General features: G+C 52.6%; 1 protein-coding gene across 1 annotated transcript in view; it reads left to right on the top strand.

The window, feature by feature from the left end:
* Window positions 1-842: 842 nt before the first annotated feature.
* ATXN10 (ataxin 10) overlaps window positions 843-23,753 on the top strand; it is a 140,515-nt gene continuing 117,604 nt past the window's right edge. The window contains exons 1-6 of the mRNA XM_029954084.1: window positions 843-919; window positions 1,187-1,297; window positions 3,579-3,770; window positions 6,813-6,895; window positions 19,417-19,513; window positions 21,643-21,801. Of these exons, the coding sequence (XP_029809944.1) occupies window positions 843-919; window positions 1,187-1,297; window positions 3,579-3,770; window positions 6,813-6,895; window positions 19,417-19,513; window positions 21,643-21,801 (719 nt within the window). The remainder of the gene's footprint in view (window positions 920-1,186; window positions 1,298-3,578; window positions 3,771-6,812; window positions 6,896-19,416; window positions 19,514-21,642; window positions 21,802-23,753) is intronic.

The following is a 23,753-nucleotide window of genomic DNA, read 5'->3' as shown; positions in this document are numbered from 1 at the left end:
GAGTACTTCAGGACTACTTTGGATCCTAGCACCAGATAGCTTGCTTTCAAGGCTGCAGAGGAGTGAAGAAGTACCGAAGACTGTTAGATGCTTTCATAGGTCTTTCTCTTAGTGGGTAAAAGCTCTTTCTGTCCGCGTCTGATGAAAGTGCTTAATCTGTTGTACACTAAGATGGTGAGTAAAGCCTGCATTTATTATCAGGCTCTAGAAGAGAGAGTTTTTTCTCCTGCCCTTTATACGGGGGGCCAGACAGCTAACACGTACTCTCTGCTCTCAGGAAATTTAATGTTTATTTTGGGGAGGGGGGGTCAGAAAGAGAGGGAGACTCAGAATCCAAAGCAGGCTCCAGGCTCCGAGCTGTCAGCATAGAATCCGATGCGGGGCTCAAACCCACGAATGGTGAGACCGTGACCTGAGCTGAAGTCAGACGCTTAACCCACTGAGCCAACCAGGTGCCCCCTAAGAAACTTATAAAATACAGGGGCGCCTGGGTGGCTCAGTCAGTTAATAAGTATCCGACTTTGGCTCAGATTACGATCTCACCGTTTGTGGGTCCGAGCCCCACATTGGGCTTTGTGCTGACAGCTCAGAGCCCAGAGCCTGCTTTGGATTCTGTGTCTCCCCTGCTCATACTCTGTCTCTCCATATCAAAAATAAACATTAAAAAAAATTTAAAAAAAAGGAAATCTAAAATACAGTTAACCGGGTTACATTCCCGCCTTTAAGCTCCTCTGTCGTACCACGTAGTGGAGAAGAAGAAATTAGATGTTTGTTAAACGTCAGTCATGAGATACTACGTCTTACTTAAAACATGGTATTCTTTTCAAGTTTCCGAGTCCGGGATGTATGGGTTTCTCACCGGGAACGGAAGATTGGAGCGGACGCCCCGGTATTTCCCTTTTTCCAACGCCGCCGCCAGGTGCGTGCGCCCGTTGCTCATCCCAGGGCTGGCGTTTGGCTCAGGGCGTGCGCTCAGCGGAGTCTGCGAGGCAGTCAGTGCCACTGAGCGTGCAGCTAGTCCCTCTGTTATAACCTTGACCTGAGCAAATGCAGTTAGCAGATGCCAGTTCTGGGCCCTGGAGATGCAGGAGAAAATAGGATAGACTGTGTTCTGGGATTTCAGGTCTAGCTGGGGAGCTGGATGGGAGGCGTGCATGCACTCTCAAGCGGGTAAGTGTTATTCCAGCCCTGTGGACCGAGTGAGTTCCAGTGGCACGGGGACAGGGAGCTGGTCCGCCTTGAGGAGCGGAGGCATTTCCCTGGGCTGGGAGGTTCCAGAAGGCCTCAGTGAGGAGAGGTGAGATTGTCCAAGCAGAGAATTAGGTGGGGTTGTGTGGGAAGCGCATTCTGGGGGAGGGCATACGTTCGAGCAGACAGGCAGGGTTGCCCAGGGCTTGATGTTTTCAGGAATCCGTGGGTGGGCCGCCTGGGGGGCGAACAAATGACAGTCATCACGATCCCAAATTATTTTCTCTTTATACCACAAATCTGAATTATTGTGTGCTGAATAATGCTGCCGTGATTATCCTCTAGTAGCTGTTAATAATTACTTTGATTTCAGGAATGTGATGATTGGCCTTAGTGCAAACGTTTTTCTTCTGATTAAAAGTGTAATAAAGGAGAAAGTCATGGTGCATATAGGACAGATTATCACATAGCCCTGGGAATTATTCGTAGGGTAGATCATGGACTTGCTAATTGTTCTATGGTGGGACTATCCATTCTCCAGTTTTTTTAAGAACGAAGCTTTCTTCTTCTTTTTTGCTTCTTAGTCTGCCATAGTTGGACTCAAAATCTTTTGATGTGCTCGATATGAGTACTGAGTAAAACAGATGTCAGGATTTAAAAGGGTGGCACCAGGGAAGACGGCTCGCTGTAGGAGGGTGTTGCCGTGTGAGGGCGGCGTGCGAAGGACCGTCGGAAAGAGGCTTCTTCATCACACGTGTGAACACGCGTGTCTCCGCCATCTTAGTAGGAAAAAGAGGCATTATTGTAGATTATTCAAGCTCTAGCTCTCTCTGTTGATTGGACCGTAAGATGAAATAGTAAGTGCCCTCGAAGCTCTGTGCAGTGGGGGCAGATAATCAGACATAGTCTCTGTTCTGGAAACCCTGATCACTCCTGGCATCTTTCGAAATGTTTTGAACTCTTGGGTGTTTTCTTAGCATGTTAGCGTCTGCACCATATTTAGTGCTTCTTGAAGATGTCTTGAGGGTGTCCATGGATTTTTTTTTTTTTGCAACACGTCACTGCTGCAAGTGGTTCACGTGCATCATTGTTTCTTACGGTTATTGAGGCAGGATAAACACTGTACCCTTGGACTTGGACTTTTTTTTTTGATTCGGTCCCTCAGTAAGTGGTAACCCGTGTGATTTGAGTTATCTGTCCGTGTGGTAAAAACACGCCCGTGGAAGCCCGGGGACTCAGGGTCCTGAAGCTCAGGGAAGGGAGTATCTCCTCTGTGCCCCAGACATGCAGACGGGCCCGCCGGCACCGTGACCGTGACCGTGACCATGACCGGGGGTGGTTCCGTGTCCGAGGTCCTGTGTCCGCTCTCGCTCGCTGATGATCTGGCACCGTGCAGGGAAGGCAGGGAGCGGGCTCGGACAGCACCACAGGCCGGAGGAGAGAATTCTCACGGGCACACGGATCTGCGGGAATGTCTTACGTTGCCTGGAGCAGCAGTTTTTCTTCTAACATGAGAACAGATTGCTGCTGCTCTAGGAGATTCACGGAATGAGGAAGTTGGCTTGCATTTTGGTGCCATGCTGCACCACAACTTCTTATCTCCGTAGCTCTGCCCCGTAGCCTGTGCACGCCATGCTCCAGGCGAGAGAGGTATGTGGGAAGGGAGATGCCCAGAGGGAATGGCCGCAGGCTCATTTTCTCCCCTGGCATGCACGCGGGGTGGAAGGTGCCCTCGCCTGCCCCCTTCCCCCTCTCCTCCCATCCCTGTCTTCCTCCCTTTGTCTCTCTGTGTTTCTCCCTGCTCATCCCCGCCCTCTCTCCCTCTCCCTTTCCCTCTCATCAGTGCAGAGGAGAAGTCTCCGGCTCACACCGTGTGTTGGTGCCGGCTGCTCTGTATCGGGGGTCCCGTGAGCGTGGTGGTCTCCCGGCAGCCTCATGAATGCTGTTTCTCCTAATTATACTTTAGTACTTCCTGGTGACCACGGATGTGGCCGTACGCTCTTCCTAGAACATAGAATGTGGATACTGTTTGGATGAAGGACAGATCTGTATGCGTAGACCAGCCCCTGTGACTGGTCTTTGGGCGGTGGGAGCACCAGTCCGACTCCTACCGGAAATATGGTTCTGCCCGTTGTTAGCCCAGTGATATGGGCAAGTCCCCTAATCTCCCCTCGTTGTCAGTTGGGTTTAAGTAAATAACACGTGAAAAAGTCAGTAAGAATAGTGCCTGGGTAAGTGCTCCGAGATGTAGCTCTTTTAGTTTGTGTTGCAAGTGAGGAAGCCAGAATGGACTGGTCCCTCCCCCGCCAGAGAGACACGCACACAGTGCTCTGGACATTCGGAAGTTAGATGTTCTTTCCTCTGGTTTGTAACAGTTTTATCCTTTTCAGAGAAACAGCGCCCAGGACCATCTTCCAGAGAGTCCTGGACATCTTGAAGAAGTCCTCTCATGCGGTCGAGCTGGCCTGCAGAGACCCGTCCCGAGCGGAGCACCTCGCCTCCAGTCTGCAGCTCATAACCGAGTGCTTCCGGTGTCTCCGAAATGCCTGTATCGAGTGTTCTGTGAACCAGAATTCCATCAGGTAGTGCTCCCCGTCTGTGCGCGTAGTGCTCTCTGTGCGTGTGGTGCTCTCTGTGCGTGTGGTGCTCTGTGCTTATGGTGCTCCCCGTCCGCGCGCGTGGTCTCTGTGCGCGTGGTGCTCTGTGCGTGTGGTGCTCCCCGTCTGTGCGCGTGGTGCTCTGTGCGCGTGGCGCTCTCTGTGCGTGTAGTGCTCTGTGCGCGTGGTGCTCCCCGTCTGTGTGCGTGCTCGTTCTGTTGTCCGGGTTTACCAGCAAGAAACCGTTCTGGCGCCGCGGTGCTCACCAGTGTCCCCACGAGGCTGTGTATGTGGCTCCCGGGCGGAGGTGCCCTGCAGGCTCTTAGATGAGCACGCAAATGGTGCCACACACAATAGGGTGTTTTTGACATCAGGGGTTGTTTCAGTTTCTTATTTATACAATGTTCCCGATGTGTTACGAGGTACGTGGTTGTAGTTACATAGCTCAGTGACTTTAACCTAATTTTGATTCTCTGATCCCAGATTCTGTCTTTCTAAAGGTATAGGCCATTCTGGACCTCACTTTTCTTAGTTGGAAATGTTTTACTTTGACTACTTTAGTTCGTTGCCCTTGTGTTTGCGTTGAACAAGGGGCACGTCTTGCAGATTTCTGAGACCGCCCGTCTGAAGTATTCCTAAGAGCGTGCGAGGAACGCGCCTCCCTCCCAGTTTACAAGGTGGGCGTTTTTAAAGTGGCTGAGAAGACGCGCCAGAGGACTGTGGGTGCCGCTCGTGTCGTCACCCCTCCTCCCAGACCCGAGCCCCGGTCCTCTGTGATTTAATGGGGTCTGCTTTTTGTTACACGGTTTTTCTTGAGATGAAGTCGGAAGCCACAAAGAGCATGCTCAGCTTTCTTTCCTGAAATTGGACATAGACAGAGCCCCCAGGCCTCTCTGTCACTGCTGTGGTGGGTGACGTTGGGCTGCTTTCCGCCTCCCTGGGCACGCCTCTATCCTCCGGGTGCCCTGGTGCATTCATGGACCCACACACAAGGTCTCCAGACTTGGCGTGTGGTAGGGATTTTACAAAGGTTTCTTCAGAGCTTGATGGATGAAGTCGTTGTCACTGGTGATTGATCTCACTCTCCAAGATCCCTGTCCTTCCCAGAGGTCTGGGGGTTGGGGTGAGCGTTCCAGCCCCTGGTCACGTGGTTGGTTCTCCTGGCGGCCGAGCCCCATGAGGACCATGGACCTGGAGGACCAGCATGAGGTCAGGTGTGGTTGAAAGGGGCTTGTGAGTAACAGAAGATTCTCCTGGTCACACCAGAAATTCCAAGGGGTTTAGGAGCTCTGGGCCAGGAAGTGGGGACAAAGGCCAAGCATAGATTTCTTATGATTCCACATCTCTTTGGCCACATAAGATAACGTGTTAACAGGTCCAGAGTTTGGGGTGTGGACATCTCTCGGGACCATTATGTTCCCTGCCACATGCCACCCTCTGGCCCCTAGAGATTCATGTCTGTTCTGTATGCAGGTGCATTCATCCCTTCCCGGGGCCCCCAAGTGTTTGACCCTGACGGCATCAGCTCAAGTACAGAATCTCCTCTAAGTCATCAGCTGAGAAGTTCCAAATGCCGTTATTCAATTATGTAAATTACTTACGGGTCTGAGTCTGGATGAGCTCCATCCTGGGGTAGAATTTCTCTTTATCTGTGCACATGTGAACCTAGACGCGTTATCTGCTCCCCAGACACAGTGAGGGGACAGGCCTGAGGTCACAGCTCTAGACACTTTCCTTCGAGAGAGGAGAAAATTGAAGGAAAAGGGGAGCCCTGGTCCCAAGCAGTCTCACAGTCGTGTCGGGCAGACTCGGGTCTCAGGGCCTGGGGAGACTCCTCTGGTCGGAGGCTGTGCCCTCGCCCTCCCTCAGCATCACCTTCCTCTCCTTGGAGGGCAGCGCGTGTTCGCACCGAGGTGTCGGACCAGCCGACTCCCTGCCTGTGGGATCCGGGGGGTCCGGCAGCTTTTTACAAACCTCGTCCTTTCTCTGCGCATTTCGTCCACGCCGGCAGACTTCCTACCAGTGGACCCTGCCCAGCAGCCTTGTCATCTCACGTGCGCGTCTCGGGGACTCACACCGTTAGACGAGACGGCTTCCAGAGCTTCCCCCGATGACCCCGTCTCTTCCTGGGCTCTGCTGAGGTGACGGAGGGGAGCCGGCCCCCCGATGACCTTGTGATCCTGCCCAGTCATGAGCCAGAGGTTGTCCCGGGAGGTCTGGCTCTCTCCGGAGTGCGCTCTCCACAGTGACGCTCCTAGTCATAGCATCTCCTGTGCTCTCACTAGACTGACGGTTTCCCGAAGCGGGACCTGGTTCCCGTCCCACCTCCTTGACCCCTTGGCGTCGTATCATGTGCAGCAAGAGGCGGTCGGGCCGCACGTCAGCGTGCTGCTTGGAACGGTGCCCAGCTGAAAGCCCGGGGTCCTCATTTTGCTACGCTTCCCCCTCTGTGGACGGAGGGCCCCTTGCCCCGGCTTCCGGTGACCCCTCCCTCACCTCCTCCTGAGCCCGCCCGGCCCAGCGCCACATCCCGCCCCTGTTCAGGAGGCGGCACCTCTCCTCTGCTCCCAGGTCTGCCTTCCTCTCCTGCTCCTGCTGTTAGGGAACGCTGAGGGCTACGACAGCACGGATCTGCTACCTTGCTGTGTTCAGGAGGCTCGGCTCCCCCTGGAGGCTCCCAGGAGAATCCTTTTCCCGGGCTCTGCCAGCTGCCTGCGTTCCCGGGCTCGCGGCCCCTTCCCCAACTCCGACCCTCTACTCTTTTGCTTTTAAGGACCCTCATGACCACAGCGGGCCCACCCGGTTAATCCAGGGTAGTCCGCCCGGCTCCAGATGCCGAGTCTCCTCCCCAGGTAGAGTGCCCTTTGCCCCTGAGGCGACCTGCCCCCCCGGGTGGAGATTAGCCGCCACCTGCTCGGTGCAGGAGCCGCTGCTGGCCGGCACGCACGGCGCCCGTCCCAGCTCGTCGTTGAAATGCGGGTTTAAGAAAATTAATGTGTCTAACTTCTTTTTTTAAACCCTTTACAGGAACTTGGATACAATTGGCGTCGCTGTTGATCTGATTCTCCTTTTCCGTGAGCTGCGGGTGGAGCAGGAGTCCCTGTTGACAGGTAACTTACGCTTTGGTTCATGAGTTTGTATCTTTGAAAAGGGTTTAAAAACCACAACTCTGAGTGATACATCATTCATTAAAGCAAATGTGTCATTCATGATACAGAGAAACTTAGTGAAGATCGTGAATTTCCATAAAAGACAGGGGCAGTGACTCCCTTTCCTCCCTCTGTGGTGGGCTGAGCCGTGCCCAGATCCACGTGGTGGAGGCCCCACCCCCTGGCACTGGAGGATGCGGCTGCTTTTGGAGTCCGGGTCTTTAAAGAGACAAATAAGGTAAAATAAGTGATCCGTTATGACCGGGGTCCTCGTGAAGAGAGGAGGTCAGGACACGGACACACGCAGAGAGACGACCCCGTGAGGACACAGGAGGACAGCCGTCGGCGGGCCCAGGGGAAGCCGCCCCGCCCACGCCGTCCCCGGAACTTGTAGCCCCAGAACAGAAAGTGAGCTCCTGCCGTGGGGGCCTGGCCTGTGGCGCGGGGGACGGCGGCCCCAGCAGCGTCCGTGCTGTGTGGGGCACGTGTTCTCCGGGCCGGGTGTGACCGCAGCCGTGACCAAAGCAGGCAGAAGACCCTTGTCTCGGCGTGTGTACAGCGCAGTGGGGGGAGCCCGACGCCCACAGGTTGCCTACGTCACGTCCGTGCGTGGCTGTGGGAAGGCAGCTCTCCGGGTGCTGATGGCTGTGGAGGGTTAGGAGGGAAATCAAGCCTCATGATTTGAAGACCAGGAAGCTTCTAGATGTTTTGAATGTGTTTGGTTCTTAAAGTGTTAGCATCCATACTTCTTCTTTGGACAGGGGTTATTATTGTAAGATCCTGTGAGAAAACATAGAATTTTAACATACGATCTCTTTATCCAAGAACTCGAAACACTTCACTTCTGAGCAAACCCAAGAATGCAAGTCTCTTAATAATAAAATCTTATGTAAATGACTAGCTTATAAGAAGATGTACTAGATTGTGGATTGAACAAGTTTTTTCCAATAATTATTCAACAAATACACCCTCCAGAGGAGAAAGCCCGCAGGCGCCTGGGGGGCTCGGTCGGTTAAGCGTTCCACTGGATCTCGGCTTAGGTCGTGATCAGAGAGCCCTGGGTCTGGCTCTGCTCGCACGTGGAGCTGGCCTGGGATTCGCTCTCCCTCTCCCTCTCCCTCTCCCTCTCCCTCTCCCTCTTCCTTTCCCTCCTCCTTCCCCACAAGCATGCATGCACGCTCGCTCTCAAATCCACTTTTTAAGAAAACAGAAAGGAGAACTCTCCAGCCGTCTGTAAAGTGGGGTCTGACTTAGAAGCTGACTTGCATGCCGCTCTCAGTGCTGCCCTGACTCCTCATCTTCGTGTTGACGTAGCCTCTGCACAGGCCGGGCAGCTGAGGCACAGGGTGCACGGGCCGAAGGCGCTGCCGGCGCCGCTGCCTGGCCCCGTCCAGTCCTCTTCCTGCTCCGCGGTTCCTTGGGGTTCTGTGAAACGCCTTTGTTGAAAGTCCTGCGTCTCTGCCTGATTTAGACTTCTTCCTTTGGGGAGTCCCAGTTGTCTTTTCAGTTAATTAAATCCTCTAAGGCTGCACACAAAGTGGTGGTTTTGCGTTTTTTGAGCAGCAGTAGTTTCTCAGGTGTTCACGAGAAACCGATGAGGTGCAGGATTCATTGCATTTTTAAGATGTCATGTATTTAATGGTCTTTTTGTAGCTTCATTAAATGGAAACCCCCATGCTGAGATTGGGGATGACAAATCGGCAATGAAATCTGGGTTGCACTCGGTTGCACGGAGAAGCATCTGGATTGGAAGTCTGTGTGTGGTGGTAACTCAGAAGGGGCCTTGCGAGCGGACTGCGTTTTACGGGTCCCGAGACGTGCTGATGTGGACGGTGTGGCAGCAGACCTGGGGGGCCCTGGGGACGATGGATTCCTGAGTAAGACACCCGGGGGCGCGGGGCGCGCGCTGTGATTAAGTGACCATCAGAGCGAGCCAGCCGTGATAGTGCGTGAGGCCCTCCCCAGGCGTCCGCGCTTCTCCGGAATCGCCCCCGTCCTTCCGTCAGCGCGGCCGGGGCCCTCCGGTCCTCCCTGGACTCCACGGGCCGCAGGACGCTGGATGGAGGCTGTTCACGTGATCGGAGACTAGTTCACGGGATCGATTTTCTCTTCACTGAAGCAAGTAGGCGACCTAACAGAACTTAAAGGAGCTGGTTTCTGAACCTTCTGTGACTGGTTTGTCATTGAGGAGTATGTTGGCCGTGTGGGTGGTGGGCTTGCTTTTCACCAACGCGCGCCGGCCAGAGGCAGGACTCCGGACACCTGGGCTGCGTTGTGCTTTTGGTGTGCTCAGGGTTGTTTGTAGTCTTGGCAGCTTCATTTGTTTTTGGTTTTGTTTTTAATTTTTTTTAACATTTATTTATTTTTGAGCGAGCGGGTGTGAGTGGAGGAAGGGCAGAGAGGGAGACAGAGTTCGTCCTGGGGCTCGAACTCGCGGAGTGCGAGATCATGACCTGAGCCGAAGCCGGACGGGCGCTCCACAGACTGAGCCGCCGGCGCCCCTTGGCAGCTGCATTTGTAGCGGTCTCCTTCGGTGACACGTTTCTTACCGACGCGAGATCCCCCGGCGCACAGGTAACTGCCCACGAGGGAGCAGCTGAGCGGCACGGTTCCCCCCGAGCTGCTGCTTTCCGCTCCGCTCCCCTGAGTCCCCGCTGCCGCTGATCTGCGCGTCTCTGTGGGTTTATGTCTGGTTTTCCCCTGTAAGCGGAATCAGGATTTTTGGCCCTTCTTTGGCTTCTTTCGCTGAGCAGAATGTTTTCCAGAGTTTATCCGCTGGTGGCCTGGATCAGCACTTCAGGTTTTCAGGTGACTGGATGTGGTGTGCACCTGCCGGTGTGTTCATCTGTTCACTCCGTGCCAGGCACGCGGTCGTGTCCGCCGTCGGGCTGTGCGGGGCAGTGCTGCTCCGCTCGGGCACGGGCATGTCTCTGTCTGAGAGCCCGTTTTCTGGTCTTTGGGTGTATGCTTAGCAGGAGAATTGCTGGGTCAAGTCTATATTTAAATCGTCGAGGAACTGCCAGACTTTTTTCAGCGGCTGAACTATTTTACATTATTACCAGCAACGTACAGTATTCCAGTTTCTCCACGTCCTTGCTGACATTTATTTTCCTTTTTTTTTGGATTATAGTCATCCTGATGTTTGTGGTATCCTATTGCGATTTGCGTTTTCCCCATGATTGATGACATTGAGCACCTTCTTAGGCGCCTGTTTTGGCAATTTGTAGATCTTTCTGGGGAAATGTCTCATCGGGTTCTTTGCCCAGTTTTTAATTGGGCTGTTTGTCTTTTTGTTGGTGAATTTCAAGAGTTATTAGTATGTTGTGCACACTGAGAATATGTTGAATCTATAGATCCATTTGGGGAGACGTGGCCATCTTCCCGATACTGAGTCTTCCAGTCCGTGAACATGGGCCGTCTCTCCATGCACTTCGGTCTGTAAATGCCAGTCGCATCCTGCTCTAGGCAGAAGGTCCATGTTTGTAGGCAGAGTTGGGAGGATATTACTGAGGCAAGAAGGAGAACGGAGGTTAAACACATACTTCTCACTTCTTGGAAAGGGTAGTTCACGGTATTCCTGAATATATTTGGAATTCAATAGTGAAATTTGGATTCAACAATGAAACTTAAAGAAGTTTCATAGTATGTTAGTTCAAGCCTAAAACAAGCCTTGTAAAAAGGATTCTGGTTTTTTTTTTTTAATTTTTGAAATGTTTATTTTTGAGAGAGACGGAGTGTGAGCAGGGGAGGGGCAGAGAGAGAGGGAGATGCAGAATCTGAAGCAGGCTCCGGATTCTGAGCTGTCAGCATGGAACCCGACTCATGACCTGAGCCAAAGTTGGATGCTCAGCCAACTGAGCCCCCCAGGCGCCCCAAAAGTATTCTGGTTCTTAATAAAGTGCCCATACTGTGTTGTGACTCTTTCTCTGTGAGAATCATCTTGTGGATTTTTAGCAGGGCATCTGTGCCAGCTTTTTGTTACCACTCTTGAGGTAAAAACTGTAATTACATTGTCAAAATAATATTTAGAGTATTATTTTCAGAGAATAATTGCAGTGGTGTGACGAATATATTATGCTCATCAAGTTTTATGTAAACACAAGCGGGAGTTATTTTAATTGAGTTATTGGTGTTGTTTTTGGCCTTTATTCTTTTCTAATCTGTAAAAATAAGGTTGGGATTTTTGAGGGGCTTTGTAACGTTTGCAGTATTTACACAGATCGGTTGATAAGCTGTTTGGTAAAAGTAAACTGTCATTTGTGCTCGTCTAGGGTTTCTCTTCCTGCTGCTAGGACATCTTTAAACCTTTTCCTTCCTGGAACCGTGTTCTGATTCAGAGTGCTAATTTTTAGTTGCCTGATGAATTGTCAGGTCAGTTGGCTTCCAGACCAACTTACATTGTTGGCTTTTGTGTCTGTGTGTTAAATTTTACCAGGATTTGACTGTCAGTGTTCTAAAATATTCTGAAAATGTATATGTCATTTTAAAATGTGACTTAAGATGAAAAATGAGGCTATAACTTTTAATTATAAACATTTTCTATAGCTCGTTATAGAGTAATTTTTAAAAACTTAGAAAAGTGGAAAGAGAAATAGTCATCACATGCACCCAGGCCGCTCTGGCCCGGGGCACGGTGTGCGATCGGAGCCCTGGTTTGCCCTTGAGCAAAGGGGCAGGGTGTTGTCGCGTTGTCGCGGGGGTCCGCTGAGAGGCTCCCCGCACGCGCTCAGTGAGCTGCACTTACTGTTTTTGTTCTCGCTCTTTCCCTCTGGCCTGGCCCCTCGGGGCCAGACCCGTGCTGGTGTTTGCTTCCTCGGGAGCGTCTCGGTCTCTTGCCGCTCGGGACCCCGGCGCATGCCATTCCGCCTGCGTGGGCTGCGCCGGCCCCGACGTGAGCCGCTTCCAGGCTGGTGAGCAAACAGCGGGGCGCAGGCGTCGGCACCGCGGCACGCATGCCGCGCATAGCTGGGGCGCCCGCCGGCCGGCCAGCAGGGGCCTTTTCGGTGTGGGGTGTGTCGCGGCGGGGGCTGGGACCGGCGTCCGGGAGTGTCTGGTTACCACAAAGGACACAAGTATGTCAGGTATTTCCCGGGCGGCAGCGCGGTGCCCGTGCGAACGCTAGCCTGCTCCCCGCGCGGCCTCCTTGTGGCTGGCCGCTCACTGGCGGGTGACTGATGTCCTCGCTTGGGCCTCTTTTTCTTTCTCTGTGAAATGTCGCCAGTGCCGTCCGCCTTACTGTGAAAATACATGACGGTCCATGTAAATCCCACCTGCGCGTCATGGGCGATTGCGGCACCTTAGACACCGTCCTGGCTCCTGGGCCGCCCTCGCACACGCCGAGCCCACCCTGGCGTCTGGGTCCTGTGTGGTGTTGCCGGGCCCGGGGATCCGTGAGTCCAGCCCAGCGGAGCTCCCCACTCGCGTCTCCCTCCCAGAGCCGCCCCTGCACCCACCTTCCATTGCTTTCCCCGTTGGCCTGTGCTCCCCCGGGGGAACCGTCATCCACTGGCCAGGCCCTGCCTGAACCCCCTCCCCGAGGTGTCTCCGTGCTCCCTGCCTCGTGCTCCTCCCGGGGGGACCGTCATCCGCTGGCCAGGCCCTGCCCCAGCCCCCTCCCTAAGGTGTCCCCGTGCTCCTGAAGCATCCACGGTCACCGGGAAGACCTTTCCCAGAGTGGCTCCCAGCCGTGCGGAGTCCCTGCAGGTCCTGGGCTCTTAGCAGCTCCCCCTTGTCCCTTCGGTTCCGCGGGTGGGAGGTGTTTCCTGTAGCCTCAGTGTCTGTGTTGCCTCAGTGTGGCCTCCACAGTGTAACTGATTCCCAATGGCAGATTTTCCTGGTTGAAATAACTAGTTTGGGTTTGTTTGCCTGACGTGCTCCTGACTGAGCTATGATCCTGCTCTCAGGCCTGTCCTTGGTGCCTTCTCTCCGTCCACTCTGTCCACGGACACCAGGCCGTAACTTGACAGGGACAGCCTAATGTGAAGAATTGCTAACTGTAACAAAGGCGTGAAGGAACGGAAGATCGACGGCTGGAAGTAATGGACACACCAGAGAACACCGGAGTGACAGCCTGCTGAGCGGCCAGGACCCCTGGGGCTGGGACGCGTGTCCGAGGCAGAGGCTCCCTCCGCCCGGATCTGAGTCCAGCCCTCCTGGAGACGGCACGGGCGGGGAAGTCGCTGAGAGGCGGTGTAGGTGGAACCTGCTGGGAATCCACGCTCTGGGGTGCAGGGGCAAGCCGTTCACCGGGAGGGATTGTGACTCAGAACTTGCTTAGAAGCATCCTGAGGAAGTTCCCGGCTGCCGACACTCCGGTCGGTCCGGCACTGCAGGAGCGAGTGCCCGGAGGGACTTGACTGCAGCGGGTGGACGCCGCAAGAGCCTGGACTAGCGGGGAGGCAGGTGCCCCGAACTTGCCGGTGGACGAAGCCCACTTCCGGGAAGGGCCCGCCTGCACTTCTGAGGGGCAGGCGGTGGCGGATGTAGGTGGAGCCGAGCGGCCGTGACCGCCAACAGGCGCCCACCTAGAAACCCGGGAGAGCCAGCCCATGCACATCCTCTGGCACCCTGTGGGGCGGGGCTTTAGGGTCCTCCGTTGCGCTGCCTCACCTTCCCCCAGGCACTCGGGTGTCTTCTGACCCATTTTTGCCGATCCGGTGGGCGATAGTAGAGGCCTGGGGCTTCCCGCGGGTCCAGCGCTTCCTGTACTTTGCCTCTTGGATGTCTTTACTAAGCGTTGTTTCAAATTCCACCTCCCTCCTGTCTTTCTACTGGGTTTGTCTGTCTTTTTACTGACTTATAAATGCTCTTTCAATCTGTGTATAAATCCTGTGGCAGTTACGTGTTCCTATTACGAATTTATATCTTTTCCTGTTCTATGCATAGTTTTTGTTTTTTAACTCTATGGTATCTTTTGAGAAATTCTTAGTTTTAATGTACCTAGCTGGTTAATGTTTTATGACGTTATTTTGTGTGTCTTGTTTAAAATATCTTTCTTGCATCGCAGTGTTGTTTTCTAAAAGCTTTCTATTTTTACTTTTTTACCCTTAGATTGGTACTCGGATCTGACTTTTCTGTGTTGTGTGGGGAAGGAGTCCAATTTCCCTTTTTCCATACTGGTACCCAGTTGTGCTAATGTTGTTTTTGAAAAGGCCAGTTTGTACTCAGCATCTTTGTCATTAATCACGTCACTATGGGTTTGGATCTATTTTTTGTGTTCTTTTCTGTTGATCTATCGATCTGTTCCTGCCTCAGTACAAGACCGGTTCCTGCAGCTGCTTACTGTTCTGTGCAGACAGATCCTCCTACCTCGTGATTCTCAACAGTGGCTCTGTTCTTGGCCCATCTTGTGAAGTGACAGATGCCCACGCCAACATACACACATTCTCTGGTGTGAAGTATGATGCACGTGTGCACACACACATCCTGTGGGGATTCAGATTCAGACTGCATTTACTCCCTACAGAAGAATGGATTCCTCTGATCTGGGAACACGGTGTAATTTAAGTTTTAGAATCTTCTTTCTTAGTGGCACTGTGTGTCATTTTTAGTTACAGTTTTGATGTTTTTTTTTTTTAGTATTTATATATTTGAGAGAGAGTGAGGGAGTGAGGATGGGGCAGAAAGAGAGGGAGACACAGAATCCCAAACTGGCTCCATGCTGCAAGCCCAGAGCCTGATATGGGGCTCAAACTCACAAACTGTGAGATCGTGACCTGAGCCAAAATCAAGAGTCAGATGCTGGGGCGCCTGGGTGGCTCAGTTAGTTGGGCGTCCAACTTCAGCTCAGGTCATGATCTCATACTCCATGAGTTCGAGTCCAATGTTGGGGTCTGTGCTGACGGCCTGGAGCCTGCTTCGGATCCTGTGTCTCCCTTTCTCTCTGACCCTCCCCTGCTCACACTATGTCTCTCTGTCTCTCAAAAAAGAAAACAAAGAGTTAGATGCTTAACTGACTAAGCCCCTGAGGTGCCCCCATTTTTGATGTTTTTATGAATAAGCTCCTTTCTTGATTGATTTTCTTGCTCCCTATATGTATGGAAATATTACTGACCTTTTAAATATTGACTTTGCATCCAGCAAGTTTTGTGACTTATTCATTCAGACAACTCCTACACCTAAAAATGTTGTCCACATACAGTAGAGATGACATTTCAACTGTAGAGGGGAAAAAGAGATTCATGTTGTCTTCTCCAGTGTTTGGCCTTTCTTCGTCTTGCTGGCCCGGGTTCTCCGTGGAGCGTGGGCTGCAGACAGTGGCGGCAGGTGCCACTCTCTCCTTCCCTTTCAGAAGGAGCACGCTTCCTCTCCATCTGGCTATTAATTACAACGTGCGCCATGGATTTTTTTCTCGGAGACCCGTCTTTAGGTTAAAGAAGCTTGCCTCTATTCTTTGGTGGCTACGAGTTGTTCAGTTTTGTTTGGTTTGCTGTTTAAAATTATGAATGGGTGTCGAATTTCATCAGCTGCGTTTTCTGCAGTCTTTGAGACGATCATCTGGTTTGTCCTTTGTAGGTTACTGTGGTCCGGTCCGAAGTCGGACTTGGGAACCGTGAAGCAGTCCGCAGAGCAGGTGTCGGTGCAGCTTTGTCTAGCCGTGTAGACTAGATTCATCCTGAAATACGTCTTTTGTATTTTCACCTTCTGCCCTCTTCCTTTTTCATACTCTGCGTGTTTCACTCGGGTGTCAGGCAATGTGATGCTGGCCCCACCCGGTTGATGTGAGGGTCTGCTCTCTCTTTTTCTGTTCTTTGGAAGAGTTGTGTAAATTGAGAGTCTTTCTCCCTCGAGTATGAGCTGGTGATAAAGCCGCCTGGGTCTAGGATGGTTTTTGTGGGAAAAGCTGCCTGCCGTCTCAGCTCCCTCCGAGGCTGGCCCGCTCTGCCGGCGCCCCCTGAGCATCTCCCAGAGACGGTGTTGGGTAGCTGCCGTCTCAGCTCCCTCCGAGGCTGGCCCGCTCTGCCGGCGCCCCCTGAGCATCTCCCAGAGACGGTGTTGGGTAGCTGCCGTCTCAGCTCCCTCCGAGGCTGGCCCGCTCTGCCGGCGCCCCCGAGCATCTCCCAGAGACGGTGTTGGGTAGCTGCTCTTCTAGGGCTTTGTTCATTTAATTTAAATTGTCTAACAGTGCGGCCTAGTGTTATCTGCAGTGCCTTCCGACTGGCCGTTTTGGTGTCTGCGGGGTCCGAGGCAGTGTCGTCTTTGTCATTTCTGAAAATGTAATGTCGTCATGCTTTGTGCCTTTTCTCCACTTCAACTGTTTTTCCAGAGGTTGGCCAGCACAGAGCTTTTAGAAGAGTCACGTTGTGGATTCCTGATCCTCTCTTGCATGACTGCTGTCAGTTTTAATAATTTCTTGCTCTTAATCTTTATTTTCTTCCTTCCCTGTTTTGGGATATTTTTACTATTATTTTTGTAATTTTTTTTTAATTAAAAAAATTTTTAAATGTTTTATTTATTTTTGAGAGAGAGAGAGAGACAGTATGGCAGGGGAGGGTCAGAAAGAGAGGGAGACACAGAGTCGGAAGCAGCTCCAGGTTCTGAGCTGTCAGCACAGAGCCCGACGCGGGGCTCAAACCCACGAACCGTAAGATCATGACCTGAGCTGAAGTCGGATGCTTAACCGACTGAGCCACCCAGGCGCCCCTCTTTTTGTAATTTCTTGAAGCAGGTGGTCATTGATTTTTGTCATTCTTTCCCAAAATCTGCATTTTAAAGCTGTAAGTTTTCCTCTCTGCTGTGTTAGCTGCATTGAGAATCTTTGGTTTGAGGTATTTTTGTTAACATTTGGTTTGAAATCCTGTATTTCCACAGTGAGGTTTTTTGTCCCCACAGGTTATTTAGGGGTTGTTGTTTTTCATTCTAAACATGTGACTTTCCGATCATTCTGGGGACTGATTTTCCCCAAATACTCGCACATAGCTGTAACTGTGATGTCGTGAGTGAGCTCCATCTGTGTGTCAGTGTTGCGGGTGCTCGGATGAGCAGGTCACCGTATTGGCGTGATACAGTCACAGGAGCCCAGAAGCGGCACTTACTAATGGCGTGACTTTGGTCGGATGCCTTCTAACGGCTGTGGGTCGCGGGCTCCTGTGCTCCGTGCCAGGGTAAGAAAGCACCCATCTCGGGAGGAGGCTTCTCTGTGTGGCAGTGCAGTAAGCATTGTGATGGGTGCATGGGAGCGTGTTCGGTAAGCGCCCAGGGTGCCTGCTCAGAGTCTCTGACCACAGGAACCAACACACGTTTTCATGGAACACTTGGAAACCCGACGTTTTAACCCCGTGCCTCCCCGGTCTGTACGGTGTGCTGGTAAAGAGGGAGGCCAGGCGAGCCCCTGCTGCGCCCTCTCCTGCACGCCCGGCGCCAGCGGGTCCCGCGTCATCCTTGCCAGCAACGGGACAGGGACTGTCCACACGGACGGTCGGGAACTTGGGTCGCTGAAAGGTCACACCTCGCGCACATCACACTGAGTTGGGATTGCACGCGGGTCTGTTTTTCTGGTCACTGCACAGTTCTGTAGTCCTGTTATCCTTGTTTCCTTCAACTCGACTATTTCTTAGGGCAGTTTGAGGGTCACAGCAACGTCGAGATGGTGCGGAGGTCTCTCGAGTGACCTCTGCCCCCGCACGGCCTCCCCCGCGGTTCGCGTCCGGCACCGAAGGGGCGGCTGCTCCCGAACTGCAGGCGCGAAGACGCCTCGTGTTCGCAGGGGGTTCTCACCCAGCCGTGCTGCCGGGGTGTTTTCTCTTCCCCGGAGTTTGGTAGGATTTCCTTTTCTCTAGCTTCCTTTATTCTGAGAGCACGCCACCTAACAGACAGTGACAGCACGTGTGTTAGTCAGCTGTGCGTGTTACTGAAAAGTCTCCTGGTTCGCACTAGGTCCTCTGCTCATCGTTAGCCTTTGGAGGCGTCGGGGGTCGTGTCTGGACTCTCGTCCGTGAGGGGCAGTCCCCTAACCCCCGCCTGGCCAGCGGCGGCTGTGACGTATTTGTTACGCTGTCCTCACCCACAGGCCGCTGTGTACATGAAGGACCATTCTGGGTGGTTTCCATTTTCTGGGTTTGGACAGAAGGATGCGCAGCGAGCTGGGTTCCCTGTCGGAGAATGGCGCAGAGCAGGCCCGCCGCCTGCGAGTCCTCTGGGCCCCGCCTCTCCGCGGGCTGCGCCCTGGTCCCAGCCGGAACCCTGCAGCCTGCGGCCTCCCGGGGCCGTCCTGTGTGACCTCCTCCGTGCGTGCGCACGGTGCGAGAGCTCACTTCTGTCTGGAGCTGAGTGGTGTTTCCTCGTCGGCATGGCCTGCAGTTCACTGATCTCTTCACGTACGGAAGGAAGGACGTTTTATTTGCTTTCATCGGGTAATTATCAGTAAAGCGATGTAAACGTTAACATGCAGGGGTTTGTGTGGACGTAAGTTTTCAGTTACTTGGGGTAGATACCAAGCATTGTGGTTTGGGGTTGTATATTGAGAGTGTGTCGTTTTGGAAGAAACCCCTGAGCTGAGCCGTCCCGTCCCGCAGGGCGGCTGCACCCGAGCCGCGCCCGAGCGCCCCCGCCCCCCGGGGGCCCCGCGTGCTGTCAGGGCTGCGGAGCGTGTGCAGCGCTGTGCGGTGTTCCTTGGTGCGTAGTCTGCGTGTGTCGGCGAGGCCGTCACTAAACGCTCTTAGGATCTTTCACCGACGCTTTCCGTCTGCTTGTTTTCTGAGTTACCAGGAAGGTTGTGTTCCCACTACTACGGCAGAGTTTAATTGTGGATTTTTTCTCTTCTGGATTTTTTGTCATTTGTTTTTTATTTATGTTTGAGGTTATATTATTATGATTGCAATTTACACTTGTTACATCTTTCTGGTGAACTAAGCCATTCTGAAATGACTTTCTTTTTAAAGTGTGTTTCTTTTGTTTAATAATCTCTACCCCCAACATGGGGCTCACACTCACGACCTTGAGACGCAGGGTTGAATGCTCACCGACTGAGCCAGCCAGACACCCCCGAAATGATAATGCTTTTTGCCTTAATGATTATTATGTCTCATTTTAAGGGGTCTGTGAACTTCCTTTTTAGGCTGATATTTGCCTAATCTATCTTTTTGCTATTCTTTAACTTTTAATATTTCTGTAGTATTATGTTTTAGATGTTTAAATAGCATTAAGTTAGATTTTTTAAAAATCCAGTTGAAGAGTAACTCTCTTAATCGGAGCACATAGGCCATTGATATTTAATGTAAACGAGAGGTACATTGGGTTGACATTGACAGGTTTTTTTTGTCGTATAGAAGTTAGTTAATCTTGTGTGGAGCCCATTGTTTTGGAGAGGCATTCTAACGTTAACGTCATGCCCAGAGTTTCATTGCAGTGAGAGACTCACAGAGTCAAAAGAAGCTAACAGAAACTTCCTGTTTAATAACGTGGAATAGTTTCTACTGAGATATGTTTATTTGGTGTGTTCAAGGTTTTTAAATTGTATCTTTTTTACTTTTGTGAACCATCAGCATTTCGCTGCGGCCTGCAGTTTCTAGGCAATGTTGCCTCACGGAATGAAGATTCGCAGTCCGTCGTGTGGATGCATGCTTTCCCAGAACTCTTTCTGTGAGTATGTTAATAAAAGTCTCTCTGACTGCTGGAAAGACTGGTCATATCATTCCAGTTATGTGATGTTCAAAAACGGGAGACTAACCCTCGGTCATAGACTGCAGGATACGGTGGCCGGTGGCGGGCGGTGGCAGGGTCAGCGCCAGCTGGGGGACGGCACGCGGGAGTCTCTTGGGGCTCCGGGAATGTTCTGTGTCCTGGTCTGGGTGGTGGTGATGGAGCTACGGCCACATCGAATGATTTATTGGGCTGTACTCTCAAGGTTCATGCCCTTTATTGTCTGTCAGCTGTATTTTAAGAAAATTAAAGTTGTGGTTAAAGTAAATATTGTTAAGTTCACTGTGATTTATAGGAAAACAAATTCATAAGAAAAAAGCCATCAAACACTAAAGTGTGGGCAGTGAATTGGTCACTTACGGCTGTTTGGGCAGATCTGGAGAGCGGCAAGGTGCGCACCGCCGTTCTGTGGGTCATGCTGGGTCACAGTGCTTTTCCTGGTGACTTACTACTTTATTTTGGCCACAACTTGTGTTAGTTCACACCAGATTGAGCAGTGGGATCGGAGGTGAGCGGTAAGGGAGGCAGGGAGGCAAGGGGAGGCGCTGTCTCGGAGCTGGAGGCCTGGCTTCTAATCAGGCTCCGTGGCCAGCGCCGGGTGCCGTGGCCGTGGCAGCACCGAAGTGGCCGAGCGGCGGCTGTGCTCGCCCCGGGCCAGGCATCCTGCGCGGTTCCTGGCGGCAGCCGGGCAGGGCCAGGTGAGGCGCAGCGAGCCCACTGCCGGTCCAGGGCAGAGCTGCTCGCTGGATGCCAGGGCTGCGTCCTGCTGCCTCCACGCCGTGCTGCCTTCCCCGGCCGTAAGGCTTCCTGGGCTTGCGTGGGGAGTGTGCTGTTCGGATCCCGTACGCTCGAATGTTTTCCCTAGCTCACCGACTCGATAACTGGCTCTCAAATTCCTCCAGACAATGCGAGTCGAAGGCACACAGTCTTTATGATTCACCGTAATTGAGCTTAGGAGGAAGGAAAGAATTGTGGAATGTGAGCTACAGAACTAGAAATTACTCATTTTTGAGAATTCAAGAATCCTTTAAACATTTTGAACCCTTAATAAGTGTGAGGTTCCGAGCTAAGTAAGTGGAATATGGGTAATTTAGATCTGTTTCTCACCCCGTGAAAGCCCGTGCTGTGGGTGGAGCAGCGTAGTAGGAAAATGGACACAGGGTAAGTGCATGTATCACGGGAACCCAGGAGACAGGCCCCTGCGCGAGGCAGGCGGAGAAGCCGTGCCCGTTTACGTGGTGATTGTATGCGGGGCCTCGGACCCGATCCTCACGGAAGCTGTGGGACAGGCCGGGGGGGTCGTTGTGGTCCCTTTTCACGCGGGAAAACACACTGACAGGTAATCTGACTGCACTCTGCGTGCGTTTGTGAGACAAAGACAAATATAACCCAATTCCAGTTCCAGCTCTGGGAGGGCCTGGCCTTGTGCCCGTGGGCACGCAGAGTCAGCACGTCCTTGTCTGTAGCGTGCGGGCAGGACCTCCCCCGGAGAGCCTTACGGACTTCAGCTGGAAGCAGGATCGCGCCGTTGTGCACAACCCGGGACATACTTGACCGTTGGTCAGCCGGGGCCCTTCCTGAGACCACGTGGCCGGCAGCTGGACGAAGCAGGCCTCACCCCGGGGCTCTTGCCTCTGCCCTCTCGCCAGTGCACCCTCTTTCCGCCGTTCCCTGACCTCTCCGGCCCTCATGACCGTTAAAGGAATGCCCGTAGTTAATGGGGTCTCGTGTTCTACCTTTTGATTTCTTTTTTTTCTAACAAGAGTGAACATTTTAATACTTTATAAATGTAATCATTTATCTTTTTCTTTAATGAGATGGTATTTGCGTTTTGCTTTCGAGGCCTAAAGCCAGCTGCATCTTAAATACTGGCCACTTTGGGTCGTGACTAATTTTATATTGCTCTTTCTACAGTAAATAAGGTACTTGTTTCAAAGTGTTGTCATTCTTCATTAAATCCTTAAAAACGTCAGAATGCACTGAATTTGTGGGATGAGTGTTCTTTGTCAGAATCCATGCTTTATCATATTGCTGCGTGGGGCTGACGCTCTCATGTCTTTGTTCGGAAGGTCTTGCTTAAATCATCCAGACAAAAAAATTGTCGCCTACTCATCAATGATTTTGTTCACGTCCCTGAGCTCTGGGAGGATGAAGGAGCTGGAGGAGAACCTGAACATCGCCATCGACGTCGTCGCGGCCCACCAGAAGCAGCCCGAGTCGGAGTGGCCGTAAGTCTCTGGTCAAGAGCATCGCGACGGACCCCTTTCCTTGCAGAGCGTGTGAGAGTGTGAACCCCAGTAGCTGAGCGGCAGGTGAACTCGGAACATTTGCCGCAGAGTCTCTCGGCCGCAGCTGGGGGCCGGGAGGGTGCAGTGAGGTGCGCTGGGAGTTCTGGGCGGCGGGAGCGCGCGGCTGGGGGCCGGGAGGGTGCAGTGAGGTGCGCTGGGAGTTCTGGGCGGCGGGAGCGCGCGGCCCTCGGGGCGGCGGGTCACACTGCCGTGGCCGCGCTTGACGGCCCGTTAAGGATCAGACCTCGACACGTGTCTCGTGGGCTTGTGTTCCGCTGAGACCTTCCCTGTCGTCTGAGTCGTGGCGTCCATGTGTCCCCCGGCCCCGAACATAGCGCCTCCTTGCCCTCTGCTCGCTTTTAAGATTTTTCTTTGTCTTTTCAGGAGCTTAATTATGATGTCCTGGTGTGGATTTCTTTGAGTATATCTTCTTTGGGTTTCCTCGACTTCTTGAATCTGTAGGTTTATGTTGCCACATTTGGGGAGTTTCCAGCCATTATTTGTTGGAACACTTTTCCGGCCCCGTGTTCTTTCCCTTCTCCTGTGGCTCCGCGTCAGGCCACAGAAGGCCACGGCTGAGGCTGACTCTGACTCAAGAAGGCACTGTTAGATTTAGACACTTTGTTACTTCTGTGGACTGGAAAAGGGGAAGCCGTCAGCCCTGTCTTCCCATGTGCCGAAAAGGGGGCTGGGTGACTGGGGTGACCATTGCGGATGCCCCGTTGCTTGAAGTGGGTTTGTATTCTGAGGGGCTGGGCAGGTGGCTCCGGGTCTCGTTAGGATGACACCTCGTCTGGCCATCCCTCACAGCCTCCCGGCACCAGGCCTCCCATCGCGCAGCTGTGGGAGGGTCATAAGGTGTCGGGCTTTTGTCTGTGTGGCCTGTGTGCACGTGTGGGAGGGCGGCTGCCAGAGCAGTCCCTGCCCCCAGCGCCACCACCTTTTGTCCTGTGTGGTCACCCCACAGCCCCCGAGGCTCTGGCCAGGCTCTGTGTGGGTTTTGTTCTTGTCTCCTGCGCTGTGTCTTCTCCTTTAAGCCAGCACCTCAGTATCCTGGTGACTGTAGTGTTGTGTACGTTTTAAGTTAGAAACTCTAAGTCTTCCAACTTCGTTAGTCTTTTTCAAGATTTTTTGGGCAGTTCTGGGTTCCTTGTGTTATATATCAATTTTTGGATCGGCCTTGCAGCTTGTTCAGAGAAGCAGCTGGAGTTTTGGTAGCGATTCCGTGAAGATCAGCTTGAGGAATGTTGTGTGGAGGTATCCTTCCATTTACCCAGGCCTTATTAATTTCTTCAGTGAAGTTCTTTTTTTTCCCTTTTAACAATTTTATTTTTGAGAGACACAGCAAGCAGGCGAGGGGCAGAGAGAGAGAGAGAGAGAGAGGGAGATACAGACTCTGAAGCGGGCTCCAGGCTTTGAGCTGTCAGCATAGAGCCTGACATGGGGCTTGAACCCACAAACTGTGAGATGACCTGAACTGAAGTCAGATGCTTCAAGCCATGCAGGTGTCCCCTGTTTTTAATTTTTAAATATATTGAGGTGTGTTTTTTTGGCCAAACACCTGGTTTGTCATGGATACTGTTTCATGTGCATTTGAGAGTGTTGCAGATTCAGGTTTGGTAGGGGCGCTGTGTAGATGCCCTTGGGCCTTCTGTTTGTTTGTTTCTTTTAATGTGTATTTTTGAGAGAGAGAGAGAGAGAGAGAGAGAGAGAGAGAGAGAGAGCAGGGGAGGGGCAGAGAGAGAGGGACACAGAATCCGAAGCAGGCTCCAGCCTCTAAGCTGGCGGCACAGAGCCTGATGCGGGGCTCGAACTCATGGAGATCATGACCTGAGCTGACCTTCTGTTTCTTGGTGGTCTTCTGTCCACCTCTTCAGGCATTCGTGGAAGTA

The sequence above is a fragment of the Suricata suricatta genome, chromosome 10, assembly GCF_006229205.1.
Source record: "Suricata suricatta isolate VVHF042 chromosome 10, meerkat_22Aug2017_6uvM2_HiC, whole genome shotgun sequence".
NCBI classification, from domain to species: domain Eukaryota; kingdom Metazoa; phylum Chordata; class Mammalia; order Carnivora; family Herpestidae; genus Suricata; species Suricata suricatta.
The sequence above is the reverse complement of the archived record's forward strand: the minus strand, read 5'-3'. Positions and strand labels throughout refer to the sequence as shown.